This window comes from Pleurodeles waltl, chromosome 3_1 (assembly GCF_031143425.1).
Source record: "Pleurodeles waltl isolate 20211129_DDA chromosome 3_1, aPleWal1.hap1.20221129, whole genome shotgun sequence".
In the NCBI taxonomy this organism is placed as follows: Eukaryota; Metazoa; Chordata; class Amphibia; order Caudata; family Salamandridae; genus Pleurodeles; species Pleurodeles waltl.
The window spans coordinates 424,702,636-424,717,689 of record NC_090440.1 but is presented as its reverse complement, the minus strand read 5'-3'; the positions used below and the strand labels follow the sequence as shown (position 1 = coordinate 424,717,689).

The 15,054-nt window shown below is 40.2% G+C and overlaps 1 protein-coding gene across 1 annotated transcript in view; it reads right to left on the bottom strand.

Annotated features, from left to right (window-relative positions):
- Positions 1–4,202: 4,202 nt before the first annotated feature.
- The window catches only part of PEX11A (peroxisomal biogenesis factor 11 alpha), a 42,562-nt gene continuing 31,710 nt past the window's right edge, over positions 4,203–15,054 (bottom strand). Inside the window, exon 3 of the mRNA XM_069222688.1 lies at positions 4,203–8,595. Coding sequence (XP_069078789.1) covers positions 8,033–8,595 — 563 coding nt within the window. The 3' untranslated portion in view covers positions 4,203–8,032. The remainder of the gene's footprint in view (positions 8,596–15,054) is intronic.

Here is a 15,054-nt window from a genome sequence, read left to right as displayed (position 1 = left end):
TAGTTGCCAGAGTAGGATAATTTCTAAGGAAACCTTTTGTTCACTTGAATTGGCCAAGGTAAGGTAATTAACTTTTAGTAAATTGTCCAAACTTTTCTGACGATACAAACTGACCTCTGTTCAAAACTAGTCATAGTTTAGTACTCTGCCCAGACTGGCTGCAGGTGAACTGCACCAACTCTGAACAAGCATTGGTAAATGTATTCGATTTCTCCACTCGGATTAATAATAAGTTTAGAGGTGCGGGAGCAGTGTATGACTGCAGGGAGAATGGTGTGAGTGTTCTCTGTGTATGGTGCATGAAAGAAGGCTGATAAGTGTCTGAGTTCAGGGTGAAAGTGCCTCAGTGCACAGTGATTGATGTATGCGTAGTGCAGAATGAGAATTGTGTGAATGCACAGGGTAAGAGATGTTACCCTGTACAAGGTAAGAGGTGTGCGAGTATAGGTGCTTCTGACGCAGAGCCGAGACTCCAGACGGAGACAGCTGTCTTGACACAACTCACCTCACCCAGCTCCTGGAGAGGCACTCACTGATCCAAAAGCCTGGAGAGAAGCCTTCAAATAGGCACGATGCAGCTGAGGGGTTGGGTGTAGAGGAATGGCACACACCGTCGGACTGACACTTGTGTTCCCAGGTACTACACTTCCCCAGAGGCTGTATATTCCAGTTCTGACTACTGTAATGCATTCTGGGAGTTTAGTCTTTGGGTCACATAATGCAATCAAGATACTTGAAAAAAATTATTTATAAAATGAAAGAGCAACATTTTAATATGTACTCTGTGGTGCCAGGTACTCTCTAGTAGTAGTAACCCTAACAGATAAACAAAGCTAAAGTTCCATATGGCGCTCAGGGTCAGTCACAGAACTGCATACGTTGTCAAAAATGGTACAAGGGGGTGGGGGTGGCTTTTGGCAGTATACTGGGTAGCACACAAAATAATAATGGTGTGACACAAACTGATGGCACATGATCATGAGTGACAAGAGATGTGTAACAGCTTTCCGGCTGGCATCATGACGCTCACCGGAAACATTCCCTATTGTGGTGCAGAGAGTGCAGGCTGCAGACAAAAGTGCACACAATAGCTACAGACCCGTGGGGTGACTGCACAACCTCATGTTTCCTATAGAGCTATCTGTATGTGCAAATCTGTCTGAACTCATGAAACATCCCTCCCTCCTATTCTACGCAGAGCTCACAGCTGTCACTGGTCACTTTGCTGTGCCACACGAAGGCCCTACAGGGCACAGACTGCAGCACTGCCCTGACAGTAAGTGCGTACGCTCAGCAGTGGCCATGTTAGAATCAGGCGAATGTGGCTTATTAGTTTTTGACATCTTTATAAGGCAGAAAACGGTAGTTACCATTACCTAAGTTAGTCCAACATTGCTTTGCCTGGTCACTGAGATGTGTGTGGGGACAGGAGCTGTTATTAATTATAAAAGTAGTGCTTCATTTGGCGTTTCTGCCAGTCTCCTTGGAGGTTAGCATGTTTGGGGTAGGAGTGCAGATGGTGTGCAGGCGTTGGACAAACCAAAAAAAAATGAAGCCGACAAGAACGTTTGAAATGCATGCAGCTGGGGAAGACTATGTAGACAAGCACAGCGCAAGCGCTGTGCAGGCAAAACATTTAAAAAGTTCTCCAAAAGTGGATAGAAACAGTACTTGGACAGCAGTATACTGATAAGAGAAACACATGAGGAACAACAGGAAACAGTATGCTACAGCCAATAGAAATGGAGGAAAAGTAAGCACAGGAATCAATAAAAAGCGAGGGTGGGATGTAAGTCCCTTTTAAGATTTATACTAAATACAATAGATTTCAAAAGCACAGCGCAAGTGCTGTGCAGGCAAAACCGAAAAATGGAAGAAAGCTGACACCAACACATAGAAATTCTTAATACACTAAATTGAAAGATAGTATCAACCCAAAGTTAAAGACAAACAAGCTGGAGAAGCGACTCATCAAAGTCTTCACCCTAGAGGTTCATCATGCTTACTCCTAAGTTTTGTCACATGTTTTGTCACATGTCACATGTTTTTATTACTGGTTCTGGTGGCCCCGAGCACCACACATGACGCTCAAGTGATTATGTTGAGAGAAGTATATCAAGTCACATCAATAAAGCAAGAACACAGAAAAGCCAGGTGATTTGGGAACATCAACAAGAATTAGTTTATGATAATGAGAGAAAGCTATCCATAGATTCTGGAATATATTCAGATCCAAAACTATTGCTCATTTTCTCTTTCTCAAAATAAAGCACATCATTTTTTTTAAATATTTTAATAATTTTGCATGTGCAAAATACAATACTATAGTTCAAATAGTTGTACAATTACTTAGTATGTGCAAAACGTATATTTTTATACATTGCTTCTGTTACTAAAAAAGGATTTTAATAAACATTTTAAAAAACAATTGGAAGTAAATTCAGTGCTTAGCTGATAAGAGTTCTTAAAAGTCTATGCAAAACAAATGTGCATTATTCTTTCACATTGGAAATTTAAAATGGAGGTTAGTTTTATGAAAAAAGAACACATAGAACATTCGTTCACAGGTCATGGCCAAGTGATGGCAGTGTGTATCTACATATGTGCCCATTTGAGACCACACTCCTCACCTGCTCTCTCATAAATCGAATCAAGACAAATAACATGTTCTTCCAAACACCAGAATTTGCCATGTAAACATATCTGTATCGATTTTTATAAATTATCCTTAGATACAATTAAAAAAAGAACACCATGCTGAAGAACACAAGCTTATTCTGTAATTCACTAATACAGAATTGTAACATGAATTAAATTAGGCCAGTTTTCAGTAAACTGCTAAACAATCTGAATTAATTAAACCAAATGGATGAAATGTATTCCATTCACAACATCTACTGTGCAAAAATGTATTTGATGGGCTGGCTTCGGTGGGCCACTGAAAAGTAAAATTGATTCAGTTTTTCAAAATTATCAACAAATATTCCAAATTACTTCACGCAAATTTAATATATGTCAATTTTCCAAGTACATATTGTCATGCTGACAAAAATGTATTTTGCTTGTGCAAGTGAATATTACTACTGAGTTAGTGCCGACAAAATGATTACGTTAAGCCTGATAAGTATAAAGAATATTTTGTAAAATATAGTATAAAAAGTAAGCAGTTCAAGTAAGGTTGTTATATTACTGTAAAATGTATAGTTAGTCGATTACCAATTTTGATTGTGTAAAAATAATTGCATATAAAAATGCTCTATGTAATCATGTACACAAAACTTCTGAATATAGTAAAAAACTGCCTAACGCCTTGCTTTGCACAAGTAATGAGTTTTGAACAGAATGGGGTTTATATTGCGCGCTATCAGCATAAATTTGTGGCACCTCGTCAAAATGCAAGATCAGGCGGTGCAGTCATTAATAATGAAACAGTTTTTAGTTGCCAGGAAAGGAGCAGGAGTTTACTCCAATGTGGCTTCACTTGTCTCACATGGGCAAGGCAAATCTTATTTTATAGTTTCCAGAAGCATATTCTGGATTTGACTACACATCATATCTTGTCATACGCCTTCCAAAAATAAACTAAAGAGTAATTCTAGATTGAAAGCCAGCTTTCATAATAAAATACTGTAAAATGTTAAAGGGACACATCCCACAGGCCTTTCCAAAACAAAATCTGGGAGCCCTCGCAGTTGCTTAGAAATAAACTAAGGTGAGCATCTAGTTAGTAATCAATAATACAAGTTAAAACACTGAGGGGGTGATTCTGATTCTGGCGGGCGGCGGAGGCCGCCCGCCAGAATTCCGCCCTCCATTATACCGCTCTGCGGTCAGAAGACCGCGGAGGGTATTATGAGTTTTTCCCTGGGCTGGCGGGCGGTCTCCAAAAGACCGCCCGCCAGCCCAGGGAAAAACTCCCTTCCCACGAGGATGCCGGCTCGTAATCGAGCCGGCGGAGTGGGAAGGTGCGACGGGTGCAGTGGCACCCGTCGCGTATTTCAGTGTCTGCAAGGCAGACACTGAAATACTTTGCGGGGCCCTCTTACGGGGGCCCCTGCCGTGCCCATGCCATTGGCATGGGCACGGCAGGGGCCCCGCGACCCCCCCTACCGCCATCCTGTTCATGGCGGCTTTCCCGCCATGAACAGGATGGCGGTAGGGGGGGTCAGAATCCCCTCGGCGGTGCAGCGAGCTGCGCCGCCTTGGAGGATTCTTAGGGGCAGCGGAAAACCGGCGGGAGACCGCCGGTTTTCCTGCACTGAACGCGGCCAAAGCGCCGCGGTCAGAATGCCCTGCGGGGCACCGCCGGCCTGTCGGCGGTGCTCCCGCCGACCCTGGCCCCGGCGGTCTAAGACCGCCGGGGTCAGAATCACCCCCTGAATGTTTGGTCTAAACATACTCAGCAACAAAAGGCATTGTTGTTTTGTTAAATAAAATATAAACTATGAATTATAGTACCACAAATGTGTTCATGTATTATGGTACCACAAATGTGTTCACCACGGACTGCAGCATTAATTAAGTGGGGCTCTCACCCTTCTCAACTAATAAACCAATTTCTCACATATTTTTGGGGTGACTTCCCTTCAGGTCATTATGGACACTGCTTCCAGTCCTGGACTTTGTGTGAGAATCTCAAGCATGTTGGATGTTGTTATAAGGTTTTGCTTCCATTAAACTAATACACCTGAAAATTATGATTTGAAGATGAAAACTTTAAGACTGGAGAAAATGCCTGTAATGACCTGGAGTGAGGTGGTCATCCTTGTTTCAGTACACACAATCTTTGCAACACATTTGCAACAAAGTGGCAAAACCTAAAAGCCAAAACTAGTGCTCGGTTTTAATGCAGTCAGTGAACTGCATTCTTAAACTGAAAACTCCTAATGGTAGCCCACTAATAAACAGCAAAACAACTTAATTTAAAAAATATAATATTCAAAGCTTCATCCAGTAGTTGAGATTTGCAACTGGGGCTTCTCCTTGAGGTGCTGTGAAGAGGCAGTGTTAGTTCCCAGTCTAACCATGGCAATAATTCTTTGGATCATGCTGTGCAAATATGTAACCACAATTACCAACTTGGACTCAAAATCATAAAGATAATACAATATTTGCCCATGAACAAAACTACAGCCTGTGGATCTAAGTATCCGGCCATTTCCAAATTATACTAAAAGTATACAGGGAGGATGTCCTTCTGTCCGTGGGGGGGATAAAGCCTTGTTTAGCAAGTGGATACCCCAAAAGAAAAGTAACATGAAAGCAGCAATAACTGGGTAGCAGTGCATGGTTCTTAGGCAGACAAACTGTGGCTCCTTAGATATTTTCATAGGTGGATACAATATCACAGCCAGGAAAGAGAAAGGGGAACATTTTTGCCAAACAATTGTGCTGCTTTTATTCCTGAGAGAAATGGGAGGGCATTTGAACTGTGTTATTCCTGTAAGAGGGCATACGCACATCTGGCAGATTGTGGCAAGGAAGCAGTAGAGATAGCATGGTGGCTGTCAGATTCTACAGTTTTTATGACTGGTTTCTTAGCCAGCTGCCCATTCATATGGCCAAGAAGAAGATGGGTCAAGTTACATTACATCTCTTTGATTTTAAACATTTAAATGATTAGTATTCTGTTTTTAATTAGATGATTCAAGTGGACAACTGATGCTTTGTTTCGCTCTTGGTCCCTTTGAAACTATGAAGCAGCATGACTTGTACGGGTTTGGCAACTGTACAAGTTATGGTATTTTTAGCAACTTTAAATAAGAAAAGTCTAATGTATGGACTAGCCTAGTGAGATGGCAGTGGAAAATACAAAAAATACAAACATAAAATGTATTGGCAATCACAGCAACATCTGATCAGTTTGTGATTTTAAAAAACAAACAGCCCTAGTGACTGCTACATAGAATCCAGGTGTCTCCAGGGATGATTTTGTGCTTCTGAAAGATACAGTTCCAATACAGGTGACACTTTGCAAACAGCTGGCAGAGAAGTGGCCTGAGCTTAACAAGTATGTCAAACACTGCCGGGGAAATGGGAAAGAGGTAAAGGGTTAATGCTACAGAAACACAGAATTCCATAGGCAGATCTGCATCACGAGTTCGATACAATTTGCTCTCAAAAACCTACTTTTGATGCACAGAAATAACACTGTTTCCAGCTGCAGCTAAGCTCCGTTTGCAGAACCGCATTCTGTCAAGTCCATGTCTATTTAAATATACTGTATGGGCATGAATCTACACCTTTATAGAAATGGCACGTATATGCTTTCTGAGGTTAATCAGTATTTGTGAGATTAAAACATTTAACGAAAAAGCTTAGGCTATGTGCTCCTCCACAGAGTGCAGTGACAGAAATTACTGTCTTTACTTACTGTCAAATTTACTCCAAGAAATTCTGTGTCACAAATGAGCAACAGAATATCACATGTTGTGCATTATGCAGTAGGTAGGCCATTGTTCTTGACACTGGTCAATCAATCAATCATCGTATTTGTATAGTGTACAAATCAACGGTGAGAGCATCCAGGTGCTGCGTAGCTGGTAATACAATGTTACTGATTAAAGCACTGGAGAAGCCGGCATATAAGAAACTTGGGTGCCTTCCTGGCAGATCTGTACTTCTAATGATATATGGTATTAAACATTTAGTACAGACCTGACTGCATCCCAGCCTTCACAAGTGCCCATATTTGAGTAAGTTTCATCACTAAAGCATATAATTTAATCTTACATTAGGATTGTCCTTCTATACCAGCCAACAGTAGAGCGTTAAGCTAAAGGAAACTCATGTATTGCCATCTTAGGTGGTGCATTAGTTGACATAAAATTCTTGCTGTTACTCAACAGTGTAGAGACAAATGCTACCCGGAGGATCTATATGTATTTAAGTGCTTAGCTTAAGAAGCTGGACTGGAACACAAGTGTAAAGTGAGTTCTTACCTGATTTTACAGCTCTTCTCACAAATAATGCTTTCCACATTTCACTAAACATAGAAATATTAAATTAGGACAAAAGGGAAAAGTTAAGAGGCAAGACAGTGTTTGGTGAAAAAACCACAAAAGGGATACAAACCTTTTCTAATATAGAACTTTAACTACTTATTCCATAGTTATTCTACTTGTTCTAGTGACCATTTGTGAGGTAAAAGGCCAGGGATACTGCATTGCATAGACATAACATAAACACAATTGAACTTACAAATAAACTTCTGCAGTGGCCTTTGGACAGTGCTATCGGTTTTAGGCACACCTTCTTGTCTTCAGTTTCAGCCTCCATCCTAAAATACTACACATACAAGGTGGATACATAAATGAGAGTTGTGCTCTGCATCAATGAATTTCAGTGTTAGACAGGATCTCCTGGCTAATGGTTGGACCTTCTTCCTAATGGTTTTAGAATTTTAAATAAATACTTTTCTTCTCCCAGTGGACTGCCATCAGTTTAATCTTGGGAGGTGATGCATTCTGAGGGATTGAATATAAGAAAATATAAAAGCTCAAAATCCGCCCTGAGTTATCCCATAACAAGATGAAGAAATCTGATATACTATGTTAACTATTTTCATGTTTCCATATGTAGGAGGAAAGTGTTCTACATGATGAATAACACAACTTAAGAGAAATGCAAACTAAATTAAAACACAGATAAACAAATTAAACTATGTTTGAAGCTACCCAAATGTTGTTTCAGCAACCATCATAGAACAACACAAAAGACATATAACATGAGCACAATTATTTTTGAGAGACATGTCGAATTGCATGTGTCCAGGTTATTACTTGGCCAAATTACTTGAATACCATTTCACATGTAAGGCATGCTTGATCTCAAGCAAAAATGTTTTAAGAAGTTGATGACTGTCAGATGAACCTATTCTGATGTACTTATATATAGTGGTTCATAGTCCACAGTCTTTTAAGAGTCAAACCCCACATCACTCTAAAACGTATTTCTTTTTCCTAGGCACTAGTATTAGATATTTCCTCTGCTCTGCATGTGATTTGCTTATGCTGAAGCAGCCCATTAACTGCTAGTTAATCTTTAAATGGGGTCTTGCAAGCGTAAGAATACCCACAACAGAAGAAATGAGACCACAAAAGCCAAGAATTCCAGGGTTTGTCTTGTAGATACCCAGTTGGTCCAAAGGGCTAAATAAATCACAAATATTTTTGGTAGTGTCTAAGAGGACAGCTGGATGGTTCATCAGGCTGGAGAAGAGCATAACAAATATAGGATCAAATCCCACAACCCCAGGATGGGGAGAGCACTGGCTAAGATGAGGATCAGTGCATTCCTCTGCATTCTTTTTTTGAGAGGATTTCTGTTCCATCCTGCGAACTATCTCAAACATATCTCTGCCCAGGTGCAGCAGGAGGGAGAAATAATAAAACCTGGTTGCCCGATGGCGCCACTTTTCTTTGTTGATATCAGTGATGAGGCCAACACTCCTCAACCAGAGAACGCTATCACAGACAAAATAGAGGGCACGATTTAGGTTGGCAATGGTCAGGAAGAAGCGAGGAAAGGAGTCCGGGAGCCGAGCTGATCTCTTGGATGCTTCAAGGGCATGTACCACGTTACCAAGTCTGAAAACTGAAAAATAAATTGGAGAATTAAAACATATGCACAAAGGCACTAGTTGAAAATGAGTCTTAACAATAAATCAGAGTAGAGAGTACAATACACTCAACTGATTGCAGCACCATGAAAGGTTATGAAAATTGAATTCTATTGTAACTGCTCCTCTGGTGGGGGTAAAGAGGTGAGTGCTATAACACTAAAGGTAAAATAAAGATAGCTGACAAAGTAAACCTCTTAGCTGATACAAGTAGTAAATGGGTTTTGACTATAACTTTACTTATTATGGATGAATACACATATCCAAACCCATTTCTAAAATCACTGGACCTAACAAAATGTGGATACTATGCAGGCCACACTAGGTAATATAACCTTCTGTAGCCTAATGCAAGATTTCCCACACTTCCTATGTACTGACATGCATGCAATACGTTTTGTTGAAAGTATTATACAAGTACTATACACTTGTTAGCTACAATGCAGATTGTCATAGCAAGCTAAGAACTGTGCATTCAATATATTTATTTACTTATCTATTATGGCTTACTGATTATATAGAGGATGGAGCATTCATGAAGGAATAATGTATGTTTATTTGTTCAAGACAATGTTAGTACAAGATAAATAACATCAACTTGTGTGTAACAAAATCAATACATTACACATTCTAAAAGAAAAAAACAATATTGCATACTAACTCCCAGAGATTAAATCATGAAAGTCATTAATTCATAAACAAGAATATTAAAACATGATAGGTGAAGGATAAAAGCAGAAAAAGGTAACGGGGAAAAGAAGGGAATAACACCAATTCTAAATTGAACCAAACTAACTAAATTTAAAAAATGTAATATGCAGCATCAGAACAGAGTTCACAACAAGAGAAGCGGTTTGCAAAAAATGTCAGTGCAGTCTTGGTTTTCCAAATCTTCAAACAGCCATGTTTTAACTAAATTGCAAAACGGTTCATAGATTATGCATGTTTAATATCAAAAGAAGTGTCTTTCAAAGCCGTACACAAAATAATGAATAGGGCTTTTCTAACTCCATGCCCCACAAAATTTGAATGTGATATCTCCAACACTTGTTGCTGTCTAGCTCTCAGAGAATATCTCAGAACCTTCCTATGTTTTTGGAGACATGTCATAAACACACCTATTCAAAGTGCATTATTGAAAGTGCATAGTACCTTAACAGAAATGTTGGCATTTATGGGCAGCCAGTAGAATGTTTGCAATATACATACAAACAATGAGTAGTAGTGGTATTATTGGGTGCACCTCCTTGAAGGTCTCCAGTAGCGTAAACTGTCACAAATGTCAGAAACAATCAAATAGTACAGTTAAGTGGTGCTAGACGGTAAAAATATGCTTTACTACCCAAAAGCATATGCTAGTGCCCCAGAGAGGTGACATCATGAATATGATCCTAGAGATACCTCAGCACTCCTAAACAGTCCATATTTATGTGGTAATCCAGATAAGTCCAGTTGGAGTAAGATCCTTTCATTGGTAATAGAAAAATCAATTTGACAAGGTGAATGATGAATATAGTTCCACAGCCGCAGCCAACACGTGTTTTGTCACAATCGTGACTTTTTCAAGGCTGTAAAAGTATACAAGTGTGCACATAGCGGAACATTATACACACAATACAGAGGATGATAGAAAGTATATACACAGTGTTAACCATTTTCTTAAAGTATTCGGGGCTGGTGGTTAGTCACCCCAGATGGAAAAGAAGCAAAAATATAGCCCATGCATAAAACTAGATGCGTTAGAAAAAGACATGACCAGCATAAAGTGCAAGAAGAAAGAGAAAAGAAAAAAACAAGCCTAAGCCACATCAAAATAGCATCACCCATGCTACACCATGTGAATGCAACAGGTTAAACAAAAGGTGGTGAGTCAACATGAAAGTACATCAATTAAGTACCAGATTAGACTTTAATAAAGTGAGGCTACATCAGTCAGGAATAAAGATAACTGTCTTAAGAACGGATCCACCTACTCCCTTACAGGTGGCCAGAATGTGAAGGAGACACTTGTGATAAACAATACTGAAAGCAACTAAAGGGTCCTGCACAGTCAGGAAGCAGATGTCCTCGCGCCAATGATCTGCAATGCAAAATACCAGAGCTGCAAGGATGAAGATCCAGTACTGCACCTCAGGACGAATCAGAACTGGAAGTTACAAAATCATTTTTTTTTAAGTGGGTTGATTCTATTTTGTTCAGATAAAATCAATACTAAACTAATAACTAAATAACTATTATATTATCATAATATTTTATAAGGCTCGGAGTTTTGAGGGAAGTCTCAGATTGCAGATTTTCTTGAGCAAAGCAAGGATTTTTGTAATAGTCAGCAGAACTGTGCTAGCATGAGTAGCATGAGTTGAGAGGAAAGAACAAATTATGTTAAGGACTGGAAATTGTGAAGGTCTGTTCAGTCTTTTTGATTGTCAGAGCAAAAAGCCACTCCTCCCAGTAACTGTGATGGCACCATATATGTAAAAGGATGTGTGAAAGGTGTCAAGTGTCTCCCTAAGATGGCCCCAATTAGAGGTAAAAAACAAAATGTGAAAAAAAACTTTAAAGGCAGTCTCTTAGCTCTTGATTGAGGGTGGTTTAATAAAGAAGTTATTTGCAAAGCACAAAATTCCACCTGATATCAGCGGAGAGCCAAACAGCAATACCTAAAAGTGCATCCAGTAGAAGTTCCAATTGGAAGAAGCAAAAAAAACGTGGACAAAAAAAACAACACGGAGGTGAAGAATGTAATGAGAGGTAAGGGAATGAAAGAGCTGTAACCCACCTATCACTTGTAAACATTTCGTTGTTAGAAACTGGGTTTCTGGTTGGCAGGGATATGCACCCTGTCCAAGCAGGAACCACAACAGTAATCAGGGTAAGTCAGATACACACCACAAACATATCTATGCTTACCCTCTGTTAGTTTGGCACAGAGCAATCAGGCTTAATTAAGAGGCAATGTGTAAAGTATTTGTGCAACACTTCAAAAAGTAACACAGTGAAAACACCACGAATCGTCTCCACGCCATGTTAGAAAAATAGTTTATATTTTTATAAATTAAACAAGACTGAAATAACAAAAATCCCATAGGTGGAAGAGAAGATATAAATTTTTTAAGTAGAAGTGTGAAAATAGTGCTTAGAAGCAATAAGCGCCTATTAGGGTATCTGGTCACACTGGACCGAGATAAAGTCCAGGCCAACTGCAGTGGAGCGCAGGCCAGCCACTGGACCCATGCAGGACCAGTGAGCAAAAGTACTCTAATCCATGTCACAGCACGAGATGTGTCAATGATCCCCATGCAACTGAGGGGTTGCACCAGATTTCTCCAAGCAACAAATTTAACCACAATAGATACAACTCCAAAAACCATGAATCAGTGGTACTCTGGTCATAACTGGGAGCCAGAAGAACCTTGCTTACAAGTAGTAGCCTGTTTTCTGGAATATGCTCATGTTGCACTGTCACTGCCAGCCTATTCTCTCTACAGTGAAACACTGAGAGGCTCTTGGAAGGTCCAAGATATTTGATTCATGAACCTGACACATTGCTACTTTCATCCATAGAAGGCAAGGGCCCTCTTTTGTTTCTAGTATCTTGTGATTCATAGACGTAGCCTAAAGATAACTCCTGCCTCCAATGGATATAGACTCTGGTGCCCTGATGTTTCACAGGGCCAAATGAATATCTTGATGTGAGAAACGGGCACATCAAAGTAGATTCTTGAGAGACATGATAAATGCTATTAGTAATAGAAAATATAATGTAAAGGTATGCATCGGTTTTGTAAGTTGTCCCATAGTTGAGCTTATCCCCTTGTAAGTTTTTTCAGATCTACCACAACAGATGAGAACTGAAAAGTGGAATTTTAAATACAGAGAAAAGAAAACTGGCATTGAAATCTCTAGCTCAATGAACTGTAAGTAATTGCTAAGTGCATCTTTATTAAGTATAAAGTGTGTTTCCACTGGTATCAGGATACCTCAAACAATCCCTTTTTCAGAACAAACTAAGGTTTCTTCAGGGGCAATTGCAATCAATTCTGCATATCTGAGTTTCACAAGTCCCTGAAATGATTCACTCCATAGTTCTTACTTATGCAATATCCTGTGTTGTACAGTGTCTCCTCTTCACATATTCTAATCCAAGCTGAAAGATGGTTTCTCTTTTATTTGACAGTCTTGCTATAGTATTGCCCCGTTTTGTGCACTGGGACCTGATGGCTCCACAGTGACTGCAATTGTTATTATAGAGACTCGAATATTTACTGTGCTAATGTGGTAAAAGAAAAAACGTATCTCTGGGCACTCTACTTTTCAATGGGGCGAGCTGTTCTGTCTACACTGCTTCACACTTCTTTTGAGACTGATTTATGCAATCAGGCCATCAAGTAGTGAACTGCCTGCTGAACAGGTTCAATGGAGTTAGGTTGATGAGTTACTTGGGATTGAAAACGGCCTACCCTTATAGTCAAGTGCAGAACTGATCCAATGTATTGTCTAGGCCTGACCTGCTTCATTAAAAAATTACCTGAATAGATGAGTGTTAGTGCTTTCCAAACCAGAATGAGACGTCGGAAAGATAAGAGTCTATTCAGCAGCAAATTTCACAATGAACATGCCATTGCAAAAAAGGATTCACCCTCAAATGTTTTCCTAATAGCTTTTATAGATATTAACAAACATTTTCTAGCAGATCTCAGAACACTTTCTAAATGGTATATGGTAATACCTTGCCTCACGTAGAATGGAAAAACACCAAGTAAAATGGTGTGCTTTCAGATGACCGTCTGGAACTTAATCCACGAAGCCACCAAACCTAGTGCCGATTACTAAAAGCCTTAACGATGTGATGTATTTGGCATATTAAGGGCTGCTTTTACTACAGCAATTTGTTATATATTTAGCTTACTGGCGTTTGATTTGGATGATCTGGTAACTGCTCTGGCTGACTGATATTTTGTGACAGAAGGTGTTGAGGTTCAAGTAGAAGTTTGTGATGGTAATTGGAAGATCAAGAGTAATTTGTCAAAATGCACCCTCCCTGTTTTTTGCTTTGTTTTTCAGTTTAACCTCACTGTACACTATGTGGATGACATGGCAGTACTGCAATTTTTCAGACAATAGTCGGCACCAACTATCAAGAACTGCACTTAAATTCAGCCATTCCTTCATGACCATTGAAAACCTTGTGAAGTCCCACAATGGGCTGACATTGTTGCTCCTAACTCCTGAACTGCTGCAACTTTTAAATAATGTTATCTCCGGCTATGAAAAGGCTACAAATGTAATTCTTGGACTTTTTAAAAAATATTATTATAAGCTAAATTCATAGGTAAACTTGGATTTATAATAAATATTTTAGTAAAATCACTCTTATAAAGCTGTCAGTTTCTTGACTGGAAACTAAGAAATTCTGTTAGTATTCCAACTGTCACATGGCAGCTGACGGCTCCTGTGTGGTGAGGGGTGAACTCTCCCAGGACAGGACAAAGGGCCTTAACTGTGTAGAAGTGTTGTTCATCCCTTGACACAATGGTTTGGGGAAATGTCCGGCCCCTTGATTAATTTCAAGAAGGCCTCGTCTGTCACAGGCAGATGTAGCCTACACCTGGGCCTGTCTCTTCTGTTGTCTTCTAAGTCAGGGTGGCACCAATCCCACTGAGAGAAGGAGCTGCCCCAGAACTGGTTTAGAGTGACCACAGAGGAGGGGTTGCTCATTTCCATAGCAACACATCTGAGTATGCTCTGACCAGGAAAAGGCAGGTTCTACCATCTTGGATCTTGGGAGAGGGGGCACCGTGTGATAGGTTACGGTAAACCCCAGTGGATTTGCTGCTAAAGTAGGTAGGGTCACCCCAGGGAACTTTTACTCCATTGGTTCAGGGAGTGGCTGGAAGTTTCCCTGACCCAAAAGCTGGCAGTAGGCATGAGTGTGGCATCTCCAGTGCCTTCCTCAGAGCACTCTCTTGACCTGTGGAAGAACAGATGAGTACTGGATCTGCTATCTGTGATTGGAGAAGATCCAAGAAGACTTGGCCTGCTTTCCCTCTTGCACCCGGGATGAAGAAGTGGACTCCAAACGTCATAAGACTTACCTCTGGTTTGAGCTATAGGGACACCTGTTCCAACAGGCCTTGTCCTGCATGCTCATCTGACCAGGTGCAAATGGACCTGCCCTAGAATCTGCTTCTGGCCTCTGCTGGAGTATGTCTTAACCCTCACGTGCTGCCCAAAAGGTCTTGGACCTCTGGCTGGTGTCAAAGCTACTCCTCTTAACAAATTCTGGGACATACAAACTTTTTGCTCTTAGAACTGGCAGGAGACTGGGCCAACCTGATAAGCCAATCCAACAAAGGTGTGTTGCCACTGGGCCAAAGAACTCAGTAGGTCCTGCTATATTCTTCCTCGCACCAGCAAATCCGATACAGCTGGAC